The sequence below is a fragment of the Euleptes europaea genome, chromosome 9, assembly GCF_029931775.1.
Source record: "Euleptes europaea isolate rEulEur1 chromosome 9, rEulEur1.hap1, whole genome shotgun sequence".
NCBI classification, from domain to species: Eukaryota; Metazoa; Chordata; class Lepidosauria; order Squamata; family Sphaerodactylidae; genus Euleptes; species Euleptes europaea.
The window spans coordinates 49,105,156-49,130,168 of record NC_079320.1 but is presented as its reverse complement, the minus strand read 5'-3'; the positions used below and the strand labels follow the sequence as shown (position 1 = coordinate 49,130,168).

The window sequence follows — 25,013 nt, the reverse complement described above, 5'->3', positions numbered from 1 at the left end:
CAAAAACTGCAGAAATAGTAGTACATTTTTTCAGGTTGCATGAGTAAATGCTTCCAATCTAAGAAAATCTTTTTACATTGAAAATGATATGTCACATCATAGCCTTCTACTAATATAAATTAACTTTCCTTTAGAATTGGCTTTGGTTGGTGGTTCTTGTCAAAACTTTCACAAGAGCATTTTAAACAAGTTTTCTAGTTCTGATGACTTCAGAGATAAAGTTCAAAGATATGAGGACATTTCTGATATTATCCTCAAAACTGAGTAAATTATTTACCTTTGAGTTAAGAATTCATTTATCATATTCCCCCTTCTGCCACTTCTTTTCTTTCTTTCCTAGGAAAAAATGAATCTTACTAGATTCACACTATCTTTGTCATGCAGCTATATATATTTAAACATGATGACTGACATTAGTAGTATCTCCTGATGCATTGATTCTAAGAATATTTAATAACATAGGATGCTAGTCAATAATCACAAATGACATCTGGTTGATGAGTAAAATACCACTTGATATATTTAGTAACCTCCTCCAGGTAGATATCATAGCTGCCATCTCTCTTTGGATGACAGTCTTTCTGTCATGTTGTCTCGGTGTGGAATTGCAAGAGGATATAGGATTAACAAAGTCTAACAGTGCATTCCTGAGCCTCCTCCATACTGGTTTCTTGGCCGCCAAAAATATTTTCACCCCATAGAGAAGAGCAAAAAAGCTGGTGCAGCCTTGCTCTTCTCCCCACCGGCCTACCCAGGGTGAAAGGGATGAGGAAGCTACCTACAGGCAGCTCCTCCTCCCGGAATGCCCCCTGGAATGCTGGCGGAATGCCGGCAGATGGGCCTGCCGGTGTTCCGGGGTGGCCCAGCAACTGGCATCTGGGCCTCCACTCTGGCACTGGAGCCACTAATGCCAGCATAAGTAGCCCGGGCACCGGTGCGGGGGGCCCAAACGCCGGCGCAGCACTGTAAATGAGATTAATAGTTTCTGATGAAATGGATTGCTACACAATAACTGTAAGCCTTACACAATAATGATATTTGACAAACATACCTTCTGGTAGGTAAAAATAAATTCATGTTGACTCCACCCTGGCCAAACTCAGAAATTCTACAACAGCTGTTATCCTGTGCAACAGTATTCTATCTAATGCAGTGGTCGGCAAACTCATTAGTCAACAGAGCCAAATATCAATAGTACAACGATTGAGATTTCTTTTGAGAGCCAAATTTCTTAAACTTAAACTATATAGGTAGGTACACTGTTTATTAACTTAATAAACTTAATAATACACACGCTGACTTGGATAATTCATCCCCCCCTTTCCTCAATGCCTTTTAACAACCATTCATGCATGGGAGGTTTTGCCTTGGATTTGCTGCTCTAGGTGTACATTTTCCCCAACTGCATTCTCAAAACTCTTATTGTTGAGTTTTGAGAATCTGGATGGGGAAAATGTGCATCTGAGTGGCAAATCCAAGGCAAAACCTCCCATTCATAAATGGCCAATAACCCCCCCCCCCATGCAGAGTTTGGAGAATTTGGCTGGGGAACATGTGCATCTGAGTGGCAAATCCAAGGCAAAACCTCCCATTCATAAATGGCCAATAACCCCCTGTCCCAGGTCGCCCTCTCGCCTGGGCTCCCCGGGCTGTCAGGACCAACCCCGACCCCAGCGCCAACCCCCAGGGGAAGAGGGAAGAGCCCTCGAGCCTCCACTCACCAGGAGAGCAGTCGGGAGAGGCGGCGAACTGCAGCCGGCTAGAGCCTCCTCCCAGCGTCCAGGGGGGTGGGCCAGAAACCCCCACAATCACCGACAGGCCCGCTCGTCAGCTGGCAAGCGGGAGAACTGGCCAGCTGGGTCCCTGGGGAGAGGCCAAACAAGCCCGCCCATCAGCTGGCCGGCGGAGGGGGGAGCACGCTGGGAGAGGGAGGCACCAGAGCGGCAGGCGGTTCAGCGCAGCTCCAACCCCAGCAACCATCAGGAAGCAGTTGGCGGACGAGGGAAAGAGCAGGCGAGGAGAGGGGCGTTGGCCAGGACAGGCAGGGCCCCGACAGGAGAAGCTCCTCTGGAAGGTGCAGCCATACCTGAGAGTGCGCGACACCCCCCATGCAGAGTTTTGAGAATCTGGATGGGAAAATGTGCATCTAAGTGGCAAATCCAAGGCAAAAACCTCCCATTCATAAATGGCCAATAACCCCCCATGCAGAGTTTTGAATCAAACATTGCTTCCCCTCCCCCCCGGGCCCCAACCTCCTCCTCCTCCTCGCTGCCACCACCTGGGCTCCTTCCTTCCTTCCCTCCCCAAGTCAAGCAAAGACAGAACAAAACACCAGAAAAAATTGCTTCAGTCTCTCAGTCCCTTCCTTTCCATCTATCAAGCTAATTTAGAACATCACCAGCCAGCACATGAGAACATAAATCACCTGTAAGGACCTCCCCACAGTGGGTCTCTTTTACTATAAAGTTCATTCCCAATAACTCTAACGTTTTTCTTGTAGCTGTGCTTCAGTTCATAAAAGAAACAAGCAGGCAGTTGCCACGAGCTTCACATTTGATTGATTTCTGGGGTTTGCCTCAGAGAAATCAGAACTAAAATGACGGTCATGGGAAAAGATTAAAACATGACTTGTAAATCTGAAAAGTTGTATTGATTTCCGTCATAAATTACTAGAACGTGGCTATTAAAAGTGCCAAGTACTGTATCTGCTTCTCTAATGTGTTCTCTCAACCAGAAGGTAGACATTCTGTTGTCGTTGTAAATATGGGATACAGTCCTGCCAAAGTTAAGCACTTTGAACTCATTCCCGTTGATTTTAGTGGGAAACTTAAAGCATGTGTCTAATTCTGCCCTGCTGAAATGAAACAAAGAAACTTACAAGATTTAATTTGTCTGGTTCATTCTCATGTCACAGAGAACAATAATATAAATTCCACTCTTCTTTTTCCAACAAGAGGAAGCTTCTGACTCCTTTGGTCCCATTTATGGAGACCTTGCCTGGACTGGGGCGCAGGAGGCCAAAGCAATCATGAATGCTCAGTATCTCAGGCCTTTTAAACACACGTTGTTTTCGTGGTGATTACCCCCACCCCCCGATTACTACTTTGGGGCTTCATTTTCATTATGCCCATCTTTTCTGACCTTTAGAAGTCACTTTGGTCTCTCCCTGTATCTTCCCTGTGTTTTTTGGATGCCATCAGAAGCAGTATACAGAAAACGTGGGGAGAGAGTGACGTGACTTGTAAAGGTCGGGAAAGACATGCATAATGAAAACAAAGCTCCAAAGTAGTAATGGGGGGTGTGTGCAACAGAAACAACCCATGCATAAAAAGCCTCAGTGACCAAACTATTTGTTGGATATTTATGCCCTGTTTTTCTAGCTGAGGCGGAGAAAATTGGTGTGGGAGAGGGAAATCAAGGTTCCCAAGATGCATGTGACCAGTATTGTTACCATGTCCCACAATGTGGCCACTGGTTGTCAGCATGGCTGGCCGAAGCAGTCTGGGGAGGGGACAACATTCTATATCAGAGAGGCCGAGGCAAGAAACACACATGAGCCTGGCCAGTTGCAGCAACTTCCCCCAGCAGGGTTCTTTGTTTTTACTTACAGCAATTAACTTACATGTTTCTTAGTTGGGAGAGAAGTAGTTGTGTCCCTGTCTCCATTCTGCCAGCCCCAGTCTGCACCTTATGGCTCTTTCTAAGTCCCACCCCAGAATATCTTTGCACTGTCCCACCCCTTCACACCTCAGCTGTTTCTTTGTCCCGAAGGTATTAGTGGCTTCACCTGGGAAGATGCCCTATGCTTATTCCGCCCTAGTTGGTTGGTGTAGGGCCAAATGTGCCTGACAGGCTACCCCATGAGCCACTGCAGCTTCTCTCCTCCATCCTACCCCTGGATCAGTAGCTGCTCCTGTTCCCTTTCTGCCTGGCAAACATACAGTGGTCTCCGGGAGTGGGGGGACCTCTGCTCCTGCCACTGGAGGTCTACCCCAATGCTCTATGGATATTTTGATAGGTTTACTTTATAGGCTGTGTCATATAGTAATACAACGTTTAGCAATTCATTCGTACTGTAATTCAATTTTGGACCACCTGTGTTTGGAATCTTACATCTACTTCAAAATGTACAGCAGTGCACACTGAAAAAGCTATCACAGTATATTCTGCAGGCTTGACATACCTTCCCAGTAGAGCCCTAGAGGTATCTGTTTATAGCACATGAATCATTTACTTGTCCCTAAAGAAGGTCTTGGGAGGGCTAGGCTTTTGTTGAGTATGATAAAGGTTCTCATATCTTGCTAAGGCTGCGCTGAAGTAAAAGATGCATAGGTTCCATTTCTCTTGCCCTGGATTTCTTCAATAGCACCAACAACAAACCAGAAGATGAAATTTACTGGAATGAAACTGTTAACATGAAACAAATCTTCAAAGCGTTTATGTTACACTTACACTTTAAATTTGAGATTAGATGTCTTAAGATTTAATAACCTTCAGAGTCACATGTGGGAGATTAATATACATGTTTCATAACAGACAAGAAAATAGAGTGATGGATAAGACCCTTAGTGGACGATGGGATGCCTGTTGCTGTTAGCAAGAATAAAAGAAAATAAATAGTCTGAGCTGAAGCTTCAGTAGAAAATGGAAGGTATAATTTATTTCAAAGTTTCTTGCAGATAGCACACTCTTGGCACATTGCTGTTCCCGAGAGAAGCCAGTACTCCTAGATGATAATGATTCATCATCAAAATGGAAATTCAAGATTAAAGTAAATGAAAAACACAGTGAAAGCACTTTGTCATGCAGTTGTTACATTTATGTCTCAGTGAAGTCATGAGTTAAGCTTCTTTGACAGCTTGGTAAGATTTTAACAAAAGATGGTAATCAGAAGCCCTCTTGACATTCCTCTTGGTACTGGAACAGTGAATATCTCTCTCTGTTGTAATATATTTATTTATCTGTCTAGTGTACACATATAGTTGTCAGAACAGTAAGCAGATGTGCCCAAACATGCCGACAAATTTAGTTTTCATATATTTTAGCATAGTTTCACTCAGGAAACCTCAATGTAATGACCCAGCTTTAAAGGGGTCATTCAGAAGTGAAATTTAGTTTTAAACTGAAACTCTATGAAACTGGTTATCCAGCCAGCTGGCTGGCTCCACTTGCCCCCAATGCAGCTAGAATAATTGGGGGGAAGTGTATCAAATCTGGAAATGACACCACTTCTGGGCAGTGCTCTAAGAACTCCCCAAATCTCCATCATCTTTGTCGTAGAGATTTCAGGGATTCCTAGAACATCGGCTGGAAGTGGTTTTATGATGGAACTCCTCATGTTTTATTTATTGTTCCTCACCAACCCCCACCATCACTACTGACACTTATAGTTTGTCTCTTGTTGTTTTCCTGCCCCACATTTAAGATGGATCTACCAAAAACTTTCTTTATATGTTAGAATATGGCACAAAAGAGGATTAGTGAAATAAAAACTCAGAACTGTTTTGTCTCTTTTGGGGAAAAGGTAAAGTCAGGTTTGCAGGAAGGTTCCAGAAAATAAACTTGGCAGGTTAAACAATAACAGGAATGAAGAAACTTACTATATTTATAAACATTACATATTTTGTAATCAGGATGTATCTGATGTATTTCACAGACAGGTGTTGATACTTTTTTACATACACTGAGATTGAGAACCCTTGGCAGTCACTTAAGCTTCTTGAACCAATATTTCAAATATTTTTTGAGTCAGGAAAAAACCCACAGTTTTTCCAGTTTTCTTTCTTAAAACTGGTTAGGGATCACCTCTTCACTTAGGAGCTATTTCCCTCAGGGAAGGACACTCAAATTACTCACACACAGGATCCTTCTTGATCCTAAACAACTGTGTTCCTCTCACTCTAGCTACAAGCTTCAACTGTCCATGTCAACAGTCACTTATCAACTGTCAGTTTATAATGGTCTCTCTCAACTGCCAACTGTAGAATTCTCTGGGGTTTTTTTTCTTTTTGAATCTCCTGTCGTGCAAGGTTCTACGACCGGGACAATTCATCATTATGCAGCTGTCCATCACCAGTTTCACTTTTTCTGGCTGCATCAGTGGGTAAGTGCGCCCTAAGCTGCTCAGCCAATTTGTGGCTCAGGGTGCACCCAGGCAGGTTAGCAGGAGAGGAACTTGGGTCAGCCACCTAGAACACAGAAAGCCCTTGAGCCAGCCCTCAAAGAAGTCCACTTGTAAGCCTTATAGCCTGCAGGGGGACTAATTTTATTCTGATAATTTTGTTCTGGGAATTAATTTTATTCTGCTTCCTTTTTCTCCAGTTATCACTGAAACATTGTTCATTTTGTTATCCTAATAACCTTAGTGTCTGGGTATAAGAGGGCTCTGAGTCCCTGTACCCCTGCAGCATTCACTGCCAGAGTGATAAGGAATTGGCCTCTCCACTAGTTGTCATGGAAGAGAGGGGGGAAAACAAGACTTTAAAAAAAATGCTGTATAGGCTCCTTCTACATGTATTCACTCATTAACCACTGATGGGAAAAATATTCCCAGCATATAATAGAACTTATTAATCAAAACATCAGTGCTGGTTTTGGTTAACCTGAAGCAGCAACAGAGGAATCATGACTAACTCCTTCTTCTTCTGGTATCAATTCCATTAAGAGAAGAGATGTCAGAGCAAGGAACACTGCCTCTAACTATGGAAGTGAGGCATATATGTGTCTTGCCTTCACCCAAATCCTAGAAATGGAGATGCAGAAACAATCAGTGAGGTGAATACAGAACATGGCTTTTGACACTTCGATTGTTGAACTGTATAGAATATATTGACGATCTATTCTCCTTTCTGCCTATTGAACTCTTTGTATCTTGAAATTTCCAAAATCACATTTTGTATAGTTTTACTTCCTTCCTTCATGTATACATAGCCTTTCTCTCTAATGGGATCCTAGAGTGGCTTACATTGTTCTTTTCCATTTTATCCTCAAACAACCCTGTAAGATAGGCTAGGCTGAGAGTGTGTGACTGGTCCACGGTTACCCAGTGAGCTTCCATGACAAAGTGAGGATTGAAACCTGGGTCTCCCAGATTCTACTTCTAGTCCGACACGCGAACCAATACACCACACCGGCTCTCAAGAGATATGACATGACATGACAGTGCCTTTACTGAGTTTTGAACTGGAACAGGGACCATGTGTCTCTTCACACCTTGTATACTGTTTCTCGGTATGATGTTAGCTGAGAATAGAATCCTTGGAATTGGTTTATATACAGAGATAGAATGACATATTATCATTACTTTAAGAAGGTCAAAGATGAAATGCCAACACTGTTGCAGTGCTGGTTCCAGGGTCAGGACTCAGGTGCATGATTTGTTTTCAGAGACTGCAAAGAGCAGTTTTGCAAACAAACATAATTCATTTTATTTTTTAAAAAAAATCTATATTTATTTGTATTAAAAGTATAATGTTCAAAAGCTTATTGTTTAGCAGTAAAGATCTAATCTATCAAATTGCTCCAGTTTAGAATGTCCTCCAAAATATTTTGTTCCACTGCGAGTGATCTACAGTCCATTATTTGCTTGTTAATCTACAGATAGGGAAGTTTGTCACCCAATGATTTTTCAGTAATTTACAGATGAGTTAAATATTTGATGCCTGATTAATATTTTATCCTGCATTTTTTATTCTTTAACATCAGTTACAGTTTCCCATGTTACCCAGTTCAGCAGCTGTGATGCTGTCACAATCTATGAAACAACTTCTATAAATCCTTTCATGTGTTCACCCACAGCAAGCTGAAAATTATCTGGTTTCTGCATTATGTGTCTTGAGGCTGCGTTTAAAAAATAATGTGCCTTTTCCTTACCATTAAATAGATCAATTTCTAACACCAGGGCCTTTTTTGCATGTCAGAGTCTTATCACCTTCAGAAAGGGTTATGTGATCTGAATGCTACTGACTTTCCTGGTTTATGGCCATCAGATGCAACTACACATCTCCGTTGCCTTCAGCATAATACAAGTCTAAAAGCTTTTGTGATTCTGATTTATTATCTAAATTTCTTCCACAGGGCATTATGCACCTTTAATGAAACTTCTCTGTTGCATCTCATAATCAACAATTGTTGTTTACATCATTTCTTTGTAAATTATGTTTGCTAGCTTTTAAAGTTATACCCGCATATGCATAAAGTAAGGTTGCTAGGCATGGCAATCGGTAGGATATGGAGAGGGGGGAGGTACTTACTGCAGGTGGTGGGCAACAATCTTCATCGCTGCATGATGACATCATTTCTGGCATAACCCAGAAGCACTGGCTTCGCATTGGGGCAACACTCTAACACTTGCATAGAAACGGTATGGTTTCCATAGAGTTTTTGGGTGAATGCATCACCCCCGGGCTGTGTCATCGCTTCTGGGCCAGCCTGCTTCCACCCGCCAACTAAATGAGTGTCAGCAGGCAGCATTTCTGTTTCAGTACAATATATTTGTGTGTATGTGTGTGTGTGTTATGCCATCAAGTTGATTCCAACTTATGGCGACCTTATGAATTAATGACCTCCTGAACATCCAACTGAACAGCTTTGCTTAGGTCTTGCAAACAAACTGAGAGCTGTGACTTTCTTGATCTATATCCCACATTTCTCCACAGTGGGGACCAAAGCAGCTTACATTATTCTTCTCTCCTTTTTATCCTCACAACAACCCTGTGAGGTAGATTAGGCTGAAAGTATGTGACTGGCCCCAAATCACCCAGTGAACCTTCCACAGCAAGATGGGGATTGGAACCTAGGTTTCTCGACTCTGTTCTGAAACTCTAATTGCTACACCACACTGGGTTCATAAGGTGGCTGCTGTTGAATTGTAGCAAGCAGCTAGGCCTAATTGAGTCATGCAACTTGGGTGGTACCAAGTCACCCAGAGATTGCTTACAGACCTAGTGTTGCCAACCTCCAGGTTGCACCTGGAGATCTCCCAGAATTACAACTGAACTCCAGATGATAGAGGTGTGTTCCCCTGGAGAAAATAATGGCTTGGAGAGTATGGCATTATGGCATTATATCCAACTGAGGCCTCTCCCCCCTCCTCAGACTTCACCACAAAATCTCCAGGAATTTACCAACCTGGAGCTGGCAACCCTAATCAGGCCTGTCCTAAAGGGCCCTTCCTCAACAGCCAAAATGGGCCTGGAAAGGGTCTGTCTCCCTTTTGCTTTTACTGAGAGAACCTAGCCTTGTAACATTGTGGTTGTCTAGCAACAGCCACTGAGGAAACCCATTGCTTAAACCTACAGGCACTCCTTTTAGCATTCTTTTTTAAAAAAAACAACATTTTTTTTTCTTTTTTAAGATTCACATTTTTTGGCAAACCTGAGCCCTTTTTAGTTTGTGGAAAGATCTGAGTTGCCCCTTCATATCTCCAGTCACTGGATTTAAATATCCAAAGATTTGACCAACTTCACTATTAGAATATAATATCTTAAATGTCCAAGCCGAAATTCAGTTAACTGGATTCAAATATTGTCATGTAAATAAGGTAAAAAGTCATTATTATTTTGCCTCAGCAAATTATTTTCCTCAACTTTGCTTTTTGAAGTCAGTCAGAAATATGGAAGCTTCAAAGGAACCATGTATGTTCAGTACTGAAATGGAAGTGTTATTTAAATGCACAACTCAGATATATTTTTAAGTGTTTTGCTTCTGTTCACTGCACTGAAATACTAATCTCCAGATCTTGTTGTTCAGTCAGTGGACAGCAGAATAACCATAGCTCAGACATCCATAGCTATTAATGGTATTTCAGGTAAAAATCTAAATGAAAACAACTGTGTTTTTTTTGTACTACACAAAATATATTCTTCCTTGAAACATGCCCCAAATGGGTGATTTCACACAGTAAATATCAAGTTTGTATGTGACTAGAAGTCCTAAGCAATTAGATTGAATATAATGCTTTGAAAGTTATTTTGTAAGACAAACTTGTATCATATTCATTACTGTAAAAACTGATGTGCCATTCCATGTGATTTTTTTCATATTCATCTGTGTTTTCTGTTCTTTTCTCTCTTTACATGCTGCAGTTGCAAACATACTGTGGAGAGAGGAAGGTACTAATATATTTCCCCATTCTGTAATAATTTACTTGTCTCATGTGTATATTAAATCTCTTGCTAGCAGTCAGTAGCTATAGAATTATATTAATTATTTCTTTTCTTTCTCATGCTTTGTAAATAACCTTTTACTCTTAATTCTCTTTTATAATAAGTCATTGTCAATAATAACACATAAACCTAATTATTTTTGTAGGAAAAAAATGCTTGATTGCAGGATCTTAAAATTTTGGTCCCTTCCTCCCCTGCCTGTTGCTTTTATTTAACAAGAGCCCTACACTTGTAACTTGCCAAAACTCTCTACAGATACACTGTCAAAGTATGAGAATGAACCATTATCCTTGAGCCCTGTTCACAAGTTACCATGACCACATATGTACAATATGTGTACAATGTATCATTTATTTTTCTTTATACTAGCCCAGTACAGATGACCCATCTGTACACTGTCTCACCTAACAGGGAGGGATAACAGACATGGGCATGCTGGCCCTGCCCCTGATTTTGTGCAATTGCCATGTCATCGGCATGGGGCAAACATGCGAAGGAAATGCCCACGTGTGCCCCCTCCCCATGATCAGTGCTTTCCAAATGTTGCTGATGGGGAGGGGTGTGCAGGCAGATTGTCTGCCCAGAGCTACTGTGGGGCTGCAGTGTTGAGTAATTCTCATGTATGTAAGTACGGTAACGGTTTCAATTGTCAAGTGAACATGGGGCTCTTTCTTGCAAACAGATGCATGCTTGTTCACTGTAACATGTGAACAGGGTTGTTCACTTGGGCTGTTGCTGATATGAATCATTCAGCCAATCAACTTGACTTCAGTCAGAATGTTGACCCAAAGGTGGGACTCCTTCCTGTTTGCCAACAGTGTTGTCTTGTGTAACTCCCCAAATAACAAAGAATTGTGGCTGTTTGATTACTTGGTGAGACAAAGAAATGTATTTTTTTCTGTAGAATATTAACTTGGGAAGTGTGCATGTGAGGGAAGGAAGCCTGCAGTACTCACTGCTGTATATTACAATATACTACTAGTAATGTGAAGCATATAAAATCAATGTTGAGTGTGCAAGACGATCAGAGAACTGTTATTTTTTTAAAAAAACATCATCATTGATAAGGTGATTTAGAGCTGTAGTACAGGGGCTAGAAAGTTGGATTTTGACTGAAGAGACCTGATTCAAATCCCTGTTTAACCTAGAAGCTGACTGTACGACTTTGGGTCACACTTGAAAGCCTGCACATATTTTGTTTTGTTTTGGTTGGCCCTAATAAAAGGTATTACCATATTTACTCACAAGGAAGACAGCCCCCCAATGTTATATTGGATGTAACTGTAAATTATATGCAAATTAACTCAGTTCTGCAGTGCCTGTAAGACAGAGATGTTCCACCAGGCCTATGGTTGAGGATAGCAACAGTTTACACCAGCTGGTCTCCTTTGCTGGGCTAAATTAGATCTCATGCATCCTTGCTGTCTTTTAGGCATCCCCATTATCTCTTTTCCAGGACCAACCTTGCACTGATTGAGAGTGATTCCCTCTCTAACCTGCTAATCTAGATTAAAGGGAGGGAATCAATACTACAGCACCATTTTAAATTTTAATTTTTTTAAATTGTTAAGGTTATTTTTTTAAAAAAATATTAGTTAATTATATGTTTTTATGCTGCTGTTTTATTGTACTGCTGTTAATATTGCATTGGGTGCCAGGCAGCCCATTCCTGAAGGGGGGGGTACATCCATGTCAATTGGGACCGGTGCCATTGCACTGCTTCCTCAGAGGCTTCCTGGCCACCGAAAGGACAGAAAAAAAGTATTTTTACAATAAAAAATGAAAATGCCCCCACAGAGCTATACCATCAAAAAAGGTGGCGTAGCAACGCCACAGCTAAAGGAGGCATTCATGGGGCGAAGGGTTTGGAAGCTGAGTAATGTTGGCTCCACCTCTTGGAACACCCCACGAATGCTTTATTTTAGCCCTCACATATAACAATGAGAAAATATAAGGGATTACTTTCGTTTGATCCCAGGACGAAAAAGAATTCCACACCGTTTCTTTCAAAGTGTGTCCTGTGTTTCCAGATTGATATTCATAAAACCATTGAGTTTCTCCAAGGGACTATAATATGAAATCCTGAATCACTCTGCAGTTTCGTTTCAGCGCCACAAAAAATTCCCATAGGATTGTCTTTATGAACTTCATAGACATTAATGAATTGGGTTCTGGCCAAACTTATTCAAGGCTTTTGTTCATGATTCCCACCCCACTCAGATGATTTAATTTTCTTCTTTTAAATATGTTTTTGTTCCTAAGGTCTGGGGATTGGGAATATGTTCTATGTGTTTTATGAAGATGGAATCAAGGTGATACAACCTGTAGAATGTGAATTCCAGAGACACATTAAACCGAGTGAAAAGCTCCTTGGATTCCAGGCAAGTATTCGAATACATTCAGTTACAGTCCCCACCCCATGCTTGACTCTGCTAAAAGCAAATAATGCTCTTTGAAAATGAAATGTTCTACATTATGATGAAGCAGATAGTAGGAAATTCCTCTGGCTTTGTTCTGTCAATGGGCTTTAACTAGTTGAGGAGCTCATGTCTTGAACACATGAAGCTGCCTTCTACTGAATCAGACCCTTGGTCCATCAAAGTCAGTATTGTCTACTCAGACCGGCTGCGGCTCTCCTGGGTCTCAGGCTGGGGACTTTCACATCACCTACCTACCTAATCCCTTTAACTGGAAATTCCAGGGATTGAACCTGGGACCTTCTGCATATCAAGCAGATGCTCTACCACTGAGCCACGGCCCCTCCCCTTGGAAGTTAGACTTCACAAAAAGTGAAATGTGGTTTGATATTGTAACTCTGGTGCTTCACAACTGTAATTGGAACACTCTGGCGGCCATGTGAAAATTTGTTCCCCCCTTTTTTCGGTGACTGCATAACACAACACTCCTGTCTATATCTGAACTCTAAATATACTGCTATTGCATTCGGCTGCCTTTTGTTTCTGTGTGTGTACATACACTTCACAACTGAGGGTAATACTTCATTGGCATTGTTAAGACAAATTCTCTTAATTCCCATTTCTCCTTGAAATCCAACAACAGATTTCTTTCCCTCTGTGATGGAATTTGGAGCCTGTTTCTAATGAATTTATTTTTTATCAAAGAGAAATTTGAAGTAAGGGGGAACAGGAAGGGAGGTTATGCCAAATTTCAGGATTCCACTCTGAAGATGCTCTTCAGAAACAGGCAATGTCTTCTTAAACCTTCCTAGCCTCTTGCTAGAGCACTTCCCTGGATTTGTTAACTTGCTGCAGTTACAAAGAGAAATGAAAGAGAAATCCCTTTTTATTTTTATTTTTAAAAAGGGAATAATAAATCAGTGGATATATCTAAAAAAGTGAATTTTTGAAAAGAAAATTCCTCTCCATGTAACAACATTACACTTCATACATCTGATGAAGTGGGGTCTAATTCCACAAATGTTTATACTGAGATGAATATGATAATATTTAAAGTGTTACTGGGTTCTCTGTTGTTTTCATTAAAATATAGCTATCCTTTTGGATCTGCTTGGATTTAACAGTTATTTCCTCAATATATTAACAATCTTGATACCAAGTTATAGTAAAATAAAAGTAAATCTCTTTGGCTGGATTTGCTTCTGCCATGAGCATTGCCACAGTTAAAAATATACATATACATGATAATTTTCTTTTACTGTGCCTAATTATACTTTCAGTAGCTAATCAAGCTTTGATTTATGCTGCTTAAGTGAAATTACCTCGACATAGCTAAAAATAAGTCAAAGATCTTTCTTCTTATGGGTAGCTAATTTAAAACCTGATTATTTAAGAAGTATCTGAGAATTTTCTCAGCTGAAATTGAGAACAGTGTGAAATTTAAAAGTATCCAGTCTAGAAGTTAAGAATTAATGATAGGTTGAATGATGAAGTGTTGAGATTAGTACATTTAATATAAAGCATATTTTATTTCTTTCCATATCTCTCCTTTAAAATCCTCTCCAAGTTAGTAAAGGGAAAATGAAGGAGGGGAAAGATTCGTTCATGAAACAAATAAGTTTGTGTATGCGTGCGTGTAGACAATTATTTTATTAGTCATTTTCCTCTGTCTTTTGAGTTTAAGTCAGTTTGATCTGTTCCTTCAGTATTGTCAAAAACTCACTGCAATTGAAAGGCCTTCATTGTGACAAAATATTGTGCTCATGGTCACATTATGTTGTGCATGTTGTGTTTTTTTAAACAGAAATAAAGTTATTTTTCTCTGCTTAGTTGTATTAAATATGAAACTGCCAAAAAGTTCATGTTTGGGTATAATATTTGAGGGGAGGGACTGCAGTTCACTAGCTGAGCACCAAGTTTACATGTGTAAGATCACAAGTTCAATCCTGGCATCTCCAAGGATCTCAAATCCAAACTAGATTTTGAACACACATGAACACATGAAGCTGCCTTCTACTGAATCAGACCCTTGGGCCATCAAAGTCAGTATTATCTACTAAGACCAGCAGTGGCTCTCCAGGGTCTCAGGCAGCAGTCTTTCACATCACCTACCTGCCTAGTTCCTTTAACTGGAGATGCCGGGGATTGAACCTGGGACCTTCTGCATGTCAAGCAGATGCTCTACCACTGAGCCACAGCCCCTCCCTTGGGAACTTACAGTCAGACAGCATCTTCAAGTTCTCCATGGGAACTCAATTTGGATAAGGATCATGGTACAGGGAAGGAGGGGCTTCAGCCTTCTGCCTGCACAATTTCCCCAACCTAAAACAGCCCCATCTGCAGGTGCAGTGTTCAATACTAACAAAACATGGAACTGTTAAGAAAAACAAATTGTGCACATATGGCTTTCATTCATGAGAGTAAAAGTGACTTGGCAATTATTACAATACTGTATAATACTTATTCAAGTAAGAGTGAATCTTAATAAAATTTTATGGGAACCACAGCAAGATTTACTAACCCCCAGATTATTTGGGGTAGCATTCATAATGTATAAACATGTCAAACTTATTTCTCCAGCTTAGCATTATGACTTTTCAAAAACATAATGGAAAACTTTGTCGAAGGCTTTCACGGTCAGAGTTCATTGGTTCTTGTAGGTTATCCGGGCTGTGTAACCGTGGTCTTGGAATTTTCTTTCCTGATGTTTCGCCAGCAACTGTGGCAGGCATCTTCAGAGTAGTAACACTGAAGGACAGTGTCTCTGTCCTTCAGTGTTACTACTCTGAAGATGCCTGCCACAGTTGCTGGCGAAACGTCAAGAAAGAAAATTCCAAGACCACGGTTACACAGCCCGGATAACCTACAAGAACCAATAATGGAAAACTGTTTATTTGTAATTAAAATCTGGTATTCTCATATTGCCCTGACTTGGATAGCTCAGGCTAGCCCAGTCTCATCAGATCTCGGAAGTTAAGCAGGGTCAGTCCTGGTTAGCATTTGGATTGGAGACTAGCAAGGAAGTCCAGGGTTGCAATGCAGAGGCAGGCAATGGCAAGCTACCTCTGAACATCTCTTACCTTGAAAACCCTACAAGGTTGCCATAAATTGGCTGTGGCTTGATGGCAAAAAAAAAATGTATCATGACTCTCCTTGGAACCACTGACAAGGCATTCATGCAGGACCACTTCAAGGCTGATCTTCATTACCATTTTAAATGTTTAGGACAGCCAACTGAGGTCAATATGAAACATATGAACTTTAATTAGTTCATCACATAGCTTTTCCAAAGCTGTTTAGGAAATAAACTCCAAAAACGTAGCTTGCCAGATGCATGACAGTAGAGTATATGGATGAACAAGAATGCGGATTTGTACAACCACATATCATGAGATGTTTCTTTCCTTGTAGTGAAAAAAAAGTCATATCAATATTCCCTCCTTTATTTTTATTTTATTTTATTTTATTTTATTGTGGTACAGCTTTATTGGGCAAAACTTTTAAAAGATGGCTAAGGAACTGTAAATATTCTGAGGCTCCATCACATGAAGCCCTTAAGGAGAAAAGAACTGTTTTTTTTCTGCTCACTGTTTTGAATACAATGCACCTTTAGGCAACTCATGTTTCAAAACATCCTTCTCAAAGGAAGGCCTCCATAGAGGAGGAAAGCATATTTTAACTACTTGAATTATGCATCATTTTAATACATACATTTCTGATGCATAGACTGGATCTTGGGAACAGATTTCAAGCTGTTTCTGAGTTAAATATCTACTACTGCACAGCACATTATATATGCAGTGCTTCGATGTGGCAAATAGTTTCCTCATGTGCAAGTACTAAGAGGCATTCACCCTTTCACTTTCTTTCATGCTGGACACAGCCCCACATTCTTACAGATTCATTTTTGTCAGTGTATTTTAGGATCCTGTGCTTAAAAGGTTCTTGGCTGTTAAACAACACTGACTTTTTGATTGAGGAAACACTGTTTTCACAGTGAAAAGAGATGGAGTTTCTAGTCCCACAAATGTACACACTTGGGTTTAAGCATACTCAGTTGAACGGAGGTTGAAGAATGAGTTGATATGTAATGTACTTAGGAACTTCAAGTGCCAATCTTTTCTTAACTTTGAAGTTTAACTTTGAAGCCTTGGCCAATTTTTTAGGACATACTACATGATACTATGGAAGATGCATGAATGCACATTTTTTTTCAGCACCATGGATCAGAATCATGGTATGAAAGGAGAATGGATTGAATGTCTCCCCCCTCCCAACTGCTTTCACAACATCTTGTCGTCCCGGCACTGCTACTTGCCACTGTATCCATCTATCCCCTACTTTTCTCCCTGATGGGGACCCAAAGCGTCGTACATTACTCATCCCTCGATTTTATCTTCACAATAATCCTGTGAGGTAGGCTGGGCTGAGAGAGAGTGACTGGCTCAAGGTCACCCAGTAAACTTCCATGCCCTCTGAGTTCTCTCTGATCCTAGTCCAACACTGTACCCACCATTCCACACTGACTGTCTGACGGAAACATACAGGTGGTTTGGCAAATAGCATGAGAGGGTACTGCTTGAGTTCAGTTCTCACATCTTCCAAAATCTCAACTCGTTTGAGTTGAGTCTTACCCACCTGAGTGTAACATATTAAAAAGCATGCTTTTCCAATGCAAGTATTGCTCATGCAAGTAAACCAATCATGTGTGGAATTATTGCAAGAATCCAAGCTAATTCATAACATATACATCAGCTCAGAGTCCACTGAGGTAAGAGACAATCTTTTCACTACATTTAGTTAGCTTGGATAGTACCAAAGGTGTTCATATCAGCTGAATTCAGTAAATCAATTCTCTGTAAATCTCCATCCATTTCAGATAGAACTATCTAGAAACACTGAATACTTTGCTTTGTTCATTCTGCTAGTTTGTATTAGTCTTGAATCATTTGGCTTAAAGTGTCAAAAACAGTAAAAATAAATTAACATTTTTATTGGATATCATCAGATATTTTTCTTAGAAAGAATCTAAATTGGAAAAAAGTGTACCAATCACTTTTTAATTAAAAAAATAGAATGTACCGGTATTCCTTTATTTTAAGAGAAACCTGTTTGATCCCATTACTGATCACTTGAGAAATTTTAATAGAGCCTTACATTTGAGACTATGGTAAGATGAAAATGTTCAGCTCAGTTTTATCAGATGGTTTTAAAAATCCTTTTAAAACAGAAAAAAAACCCTTTTGATTCTGCTTTCTATTATCTATCAAACTATTTTTGGAGATCAACAACAGTCAATTTAAGGGAACTGGAAACTTCAAAACATGAGGAGTAAAAGGTTAGCTAGGATTTAAGGTATAATTTAGCTAATATTTTCAGCGACTATTTAGTAGCAGATATGCAACATTAATGACATGAGGTGGGAAAATAACAAATGACACAAACACAACCCAGAAAATTACAAAAAAAAATAGGTCTACCATATTTCAGAAGATTTTTTTTTAAAAAAAAAACCCTGAAATGTAGAAGTCTATGCATATAACCTGGTTCTGCAGTTTGTTTTGCAATATTTGTCCCAGCTGAGGCCACAATGCAGTATGCGGCTGGCTTCAGGAATTATTTTGTGGTTGTGCTTGGCTTAATTTAGCAAGAGTGCCAAGTAGATCAGCACCTGCAGTCTGGAAAAAAAAATCATGCAAGAATCTCCCCAACATAGCATTTTTATTCATGATGTACCAATGGCATACTTTTTTTGTGACTTGTGTTTGAAATGCCCTCCCCCTTGAGGACTGTCAGGCACTTACCTTGCTCTCCTTTAGGTGTCAGGCCAAAACATTTCTCTTCACTCAGACTTTTAACTAAAGGGTTCCATCTTTTTTTAGCTGTCTTATGGTAGTTCCTAGCCTGAGGACTGTTTTATCAACATCATTTTAGACCACTCTGTTTTAAGTGCTTTTATACTCTGTAGTGGTTAAGAGCGGTGGTTTGGAGCAGTGGAGTTTGACCTGGCAAATTGACCCCTCTGCCCGCCAACCACCTGATGGTTGGCGGGCAAACGTGCACACGTGTGTGCATACCATGCGCGTCACTTCCGGTTTAGAGGCGGCACTCCCGGTTCTAAGTCGGAAGTGCGGCATGTACCGGGTTTGATTCTCCACTCCTCCACATGAGGCTAATCTGGTGAACTGGAGTTGATTTCCCCACTCCTACACACGAAGCCAGCTGGGTGACCTTGGGCAAGTTACAGCTCTGTTAGAGCTCTCTCAGCCCCAACTACCTCATAAGGTGTCTGTTGTGGGGAGGGGAAAGGAAGGTGATTGTAAGCCAGTTTTAGTCTCCCTTAAGTGGTAGAAAAAGTTGGCATATAAAAACCAACTCTTCTCCTTCTGTCTTGTTTTTATTATAATGTTTTTATCAATGTTGTTTTTTAATTGATTTTTTTCTTTTGTTCTTATTGAAATGATTTATTTTATTGTTTTTACTGTTATTTGCATAATTCTGTTTTACTGTTGTTTTTGTTGTAATCTGCCTTGTTTAGGTCCTGAGAGGAGGCATCCTAATTTTCTTAAATAAATCAATAATGTGGATAATCCTTTCCTTTTATCCCTTAGAAGCTCCTTGATCAATTGATCTTGAGCAGCATATATCTAGTGTTGGAGGGATATAAGGACTGAAACAAATCTTGCCACTGACAATGTAGCCTTGGGGTCCCTATCTCTTAGTAAAAAAGGCATTATGTCAGTCACAGAGGCATTGGATTTGTATGTTAAAGGGGGGGAAATATAGTGCAATCGAAGTTCCTCGTAAAAGCGGCATTCCAAAAGGGCATGAGCTAATGAGTCAATAGAGCCAGAAGAGCAAGGGCAAATCCTGCCTGAGTATGGTATATTCAGAATTCTGCCCTGCATTACCATAGAAGGGTTAGCATTCAATCTAGCCAAACAAAAAGCTCTACAAAGACGAGGAGTTGTCAGATAATATGTATAGGCAGGCAGACCACGTGGCGGGGGTATTCCGAAGAACTGGGATGAACAGACGCGACGAGCACGAAAAGTAGTGCTGTTATAATCGAGCTCTTTAATGCGCTTTTTAATTTTGGTAAAAGCTTCAGTTTTCCCAAGATCTAACAACATATCCTGCGAGAAGCCCAACAATGACAGTTTCTCATCTAAGATTTTTTGCCATGAGGATTTAAAACGGTCATGCTTCAGAGAAGCTAGGAACCCCACAGTGCTAAAGCACAGTTTAAGATGTAGTTTAAAGGCGGCCAACCACGCTCTAGCTTCAAACGACATTTGGCCAAACTCGGAACGAAGAGTAATGCCAGCAACACATCGAGGGGAATGTGGATAATTGAAACTTCTGCTAAAAGTTTGGTCTTCTCTGTTGTCATGTTCTGCATTGGCAGAGAATCAAGCTTTGATTACAGTATTGACAAGGTTTTGTTTTTGTTTGGTTTGTATGTTGCTAATGTTAGTCTACAGGGAATCTTTAAATATATATATTCCAAAGGCTAATCATGTAGAGTGATTTCTAAAAAAAATATTCCAAGGAGACTTAAGAAATGTCAAGCAACAAGTAATAACTGGTAACCATTTTTTAAAAGCAGGTGCATTCTAAGCAGGCCTTGGAAATTGATTTCTGTCTCACTTTGACGTGTGGAGTTGAGTCTTAGCCTGCAGTGTGTACCGAAGCAAAACAGTCAAACACAAATGCCACAGAATGCTAGAATAAACTGTATTTTCACTTCTCAAGAGCACACTTTCAAGTATTAATTCCCTCTGCGTGTCATAAGCTTTCCCCACCATGCATCTCCATCATTTCGAAGAATCGCCTGTGCATGGAAGCAAGGTATTTGGTTAAGAGCTCATCAGTCACTGCAGCTTATTCCTCACTTAAAGTCGTCGTTCTCTGACACCCCATAAGGACTGCTAGTACAGCAGCCTGCTATGAAGTGTCAAATAGAAGATATTAGGTCAGGAATAAGTCACAGATGTGTGCTAAAATTTTGTTTTGATGAGCTGTCTCTTATAATATAATAAAGAAAAGATGACATGAAATCTTGGCATATAAAACTCTTTTCTGAGCCAAGCCTGCCCTGAAAAGGGTTGCTGTGCTCCAGAAAGAACAGATTGGTAACTTGGGGATACTGACGGCTGGAGGCTCAGGCCCCCTCTGTGGCACATAAAACCTTTTATCAGCTTTGGCAGATATGGCAACTACGGCTGTTACCTGAAAGCATAATCTGGCCATGGTGATTCATGCTCTGAACATATCTGTCTTATTAATGCCAAGGACTTCAGGTATTTGTATAACAAGGTATTTATTGAACTTCTATAACACAAAGAAAAATCAACAGTTCCTCCCTAATGCCTGCTTGTTCTCTCTTTCAGTCTCCTTGTAACTTCCTGTTTCCTGTTAGTTGCTCCTCCCCTGTTCCAACCCCTTAATTAAGATTACATTTCACTACAATATCCATGTTAGATTACTCTAATGCACTTTGCTTGGGGCAGCCTTTGAGAACTGTTCACATTTATGGCATGCTTGCTCTGCTGTCAGCCCCTTAAAACCATTGTTTTCACCACTGTGCCATGGTAAGGCTTTTTGAGGGCTTTTATTTTTTAATAGTAATTGCTGTAGCACTAAAGAATTATTAAAACTGGAACATAAGCTGTTCTGTTAGAAAGACATTATTCAGCCAAGGAAGAAACAGCTGAGTGATAGTAAATAGCTAGACAAATAACTTCCACAGACAAACTATTCTTTAGATTTGCAAAAGGATGAATACTCTTGAATGAAACTGAACTTGCAATTTCAAACGAGCATAGAAAGTTCCTAAAATAGTTCGAATTTTGCCTTTCTTCTGACAGAATTCATCTCATTTCCTTTGTGTTTTAGACTTGTAGAAACAAGGCACAGTTGTTACAAACATCCTTCACAATTATTGTTTCCTGAAGTGATTTGCATTCTTCCCCCCCCCTTTCCTCTTACTTCTAGGATGAAGTTTGCCCTAAAGCTGAGGGGGATGAAGTCCAGCAATGTGTCTGGGCATCTGCTGTTAATGTAAAAGACAGATTCATATACGTAACTCAACCCACCTTAGACAGAGTGCTGATTGTAGATGTACAATCCCAAAAGGTTGTGCAGGTAAGTTTCTGTTAGATAAGGTACTTGAAACCATCCCAGCAACTGAGGACAAAATGCTGACTAGCTTTCTCCTACAATAAGAACATGCAATGGTTATGAAATATATTTTCCTCAAAAAGTACACATTTGGTGAATTCCAAATGTATTGAAAAAATTACTCGGGTATTGCTCCAACTGTAGCATGTGAAGTTTGAAAGAGGAAAAGCAAGTAACTCAAAAAATAAAAGTTGCTAAGTATCTCAGCAGCTACTAGCTGAACTAACCATAAAGAGCTACAAACTGATATCAGGTATCAGGATAACACTGATTTTTTTTCCCCTTGCCCCTCCCCTCCAGATGGCTTCCACTGGTACATGACATAAACCCACGAAAAGTTACTTGTGGTCAGACAAGTCCACACTACCCCATAATATCAATGCAAGCTCTGCCCTTTGGCATTGTAATGCCAGCAGATGGTTCAGAATGTGTTGTCAGGCCGCTAAAACTGGATGTTATTAAAAACTGATAAGATACCAAGATAAGTCCATAAATTCCCTTTATCTTTCAAACTCCCTCTATAGCATCTGCTATTAATTATTGTGAGGCACGGGACAGCTGACCTACATTTCATATTGATTCAACCAGCATGACATCCTATGCAAACAGGATTTCACAATAGGTGCTATATTAATATTGTTTGTTTTTATTGTATCAGTCATCAGTTACAAAATCATGCTGAGGGATCAGTTCATGTCAGCTGAATGAACATACATGGACAACCCATTCCTGAGCCTGCAGCGGCTGTAAACAGCCTGGCCATGGTTCCTCCAAAGCTGTTAAATGGGGCATTTTGTTCCATTGAGAACAGCGAGGCTGTGCCAGCAAAAAAGCTGGCGTAGTAATGCTGTTCTCCCCATCGGTGTACCGTGGCAAAAAGGGGCAGGAAGCTGCCTACTGGCAGCTCTGCCCCCCCGGTATGCCCCGGGAACGCCCCCAGCATGACGGTGCGGGGCTTTGTGCTGGTGGGATGCTGGCAGAAGGCCCAGCCGGCATCCCTGGGTGGCATTGCCACAGCAGGTCCAGGACACTGGCGTCCGGGTCCCCTCACCAGCGTCCATGCCAACCTGGATGGCTTAAGTGGCACGGCCACTGGTGGCCATGCCACTTGCACTGGCACAGGCCTTTCCTGGCCTCCTTTGCTTTCATCCTTTCAGGTCAGGAATGGGCTGTTAGCCTGATTGAACCCACTCTGCAGTAAGGGACAGAGCACTATATTTTCTGTGTTTAATTCAGGCCCAATGGAGTGAAAGTGACATGGGAAAGGATATTGGGTAAGGTAATACCTGTAGCAGACCTGCAGGGCATGTAACCATCCGAGATGAATGTAGCCCACTAACTCTGTATTATAGCTTGACAGTTTTCTGACCCCCTTCTATTTTTTCTGAACTCTGGCAAGCAGGAAAAACAAGAATTGCAGTGAGGCCTGATATGTTGCACTACATTATAGGTGGCTGTGTTTGGCTTGGAGGATCAGAGTTTATGCAGACCCAGTCCCCTGAAATGCTGTACTGCTAATCCAGTATCTAGTAGTATGAAATGAGGGGACACATAAGAGAAAAATGTTATGCACATATTCCAGCATTTCACAATATGCATGCTGATAAGGAACAAAAATCACTTTCTTATGGGAACTTTAATGTGCTCAAGTAGAACCATTTAAATAAGGCCTATGTACTGATGTGCATATATCAATCATACCTCTCTAGAAATTGTTCCAAGGGCATTTCATCCTTGCTTTTCATGACAGCAAGAGCAGGCTTTGACTACATGGCACTCAGATCTATGTATGCACATTGTAAATTCAAAATGTAAATTGTGGGTTGTGATTTGAAGAATTACAGTAAAGTATTTTTAATATAACTGCATTACAGCAGAAAGAAGGTGCAGAATGGACAGTGAGATGCATATATTAAACATTCAAACTTTCGGAAAAAAGAGTTTGCTCTGATCCTGCACTTCATGGTTTATACGTTTCTTTGTGTGTGCATGCAATGCAATATGTAGGGACATAGATATGTACAGACAAATGAGCATGTTACCTTATTTCTTAGTTTTCATTGGGTATCATTGTAAATAATTTTCAGCCTTTCCAACTATAGACTAGGAAGTTTAGATGTTTGTCATCTGTGAGCATGTCCTACCAATCACAGATTATCTCCATTCACCGGAGAGCAAAAGTACGTTAGCATTACATTTCAGAACACAAAGAGCCATCTTAGAATTCATTTCGGAATGAGAATTTTGCATGTTCTAAAGTATAAATGTAACTTTTCTTCAAGCAGCTGTGCTTCTACTTCATGAATAGGCATTACACAGTTGCTAAAAATTCTGCTGTCATGTTCATAAAAAGAAGCAAAATCTGAAACTGATAGAAAGTGTCAGGCATGGCTGCTGTTAAAATTTTAATCCCTTACCCATGTTCCCAGTTCTCTCAAACTTCTTTATAACATTGGAGTTTATTAATTTGTATTAAATGCTTGTGCACCAAATATACATTGAACTTTCAATAAGGCTTAAGTTGACAGGTTAATATAACAATAACTTTAATGTAGCATACAGCAATCCTAGCAACCCAACAGCCATAATATGCAGTCCATATAAAATAAGACTTCTGTACATTTTGAATCATAGAATTATAGGTTTGGAAAGAGGTGACAGCTGCCTTGCTCAACGGCTTGTATTTAGCAGAATGTAAGATAACCAAACATTTGCAACAGACTTTATTTTATTTTTCACCATTGTACCCTATCCTGCTTTTACTTAACAATGAACCAGTAAGATTTATTAGGCCCAAGGCCATTTTGTGAGTTCAGTAGCTGAGATGAACCCACATGACAGATGAGAAGGAATAAAGAGGTAGACATCAGTAGCTGGGATTATGGCATAGTCCTATAAGGCTAGACCAGTGTGGAAGAGCTCTAAACCCTTCCTGAGAAAAAAGCTGGCATACCAAACCAGCCAAAATGTTCCCCTGACAGCACTCTGCTCACTTCTAAGCTATATCTAATAAATTGCAGCACATTCCCTTTGTGGTGAGAGGCATGTACATAGTACGTTGATTAATGTAACATATTTTTGTTATCATAGAGAGCAGTTCCACTCTTGAGTTGTTCCAGCTTTGTCCAGCTATCTTAATCTTGCCCAAATTTGTTCTCCCAGGTGCTTTGCAACTCTGTTCTTAATACTCAAGAGAACACAAAATACTCTCATGGGAGAAAGGAAAATCCAAAGAAGACCCCTCAAA

General features: G+C 40.4%; 1 protein-coding gene and 1 non-coding gene across 3 annotated transcripts in view; one reads left to right on the top strand and one right to left on the bottom strand.

Annotated features, from left to right (window-relative positions):
• Nucleotides 1–25,013, top strand: part of FSTL5 (follistatin like 5) — a 383,938-nt gene that overhangs the window by 318,409 nt on the left and 40,516 nt on the right. The window contains exons 10-12 of one of the 2 annotated variants that reach the window (XM_056855357.1): nt 10,086–10,112; nt 12,429–12,547; nt 21,581–21,730. In XM_056855357.1, the coding sequence (XP_056711335.1) occupies nt 10,086–10,112; nt 12,429–12,547; nt 21,581–21,730 (296 nt within the window). The remainder of the gene's footprint in view (nt 1–10,085; nt 10,113–12,428; nt 12,548–21,580; nt 21,731–25,013) is intronic. The other variant, XM_056855358.1, reaches the window with a different exon arrangement.
• On the bottom strand, nt 14,714–14,785 carry TRNAV-GAC (transfer RNA valine (anticodon GAC)). Its single transcript has one exon. It is a non-coding gene; the product is annotated as a tRNA-Val (tRNA).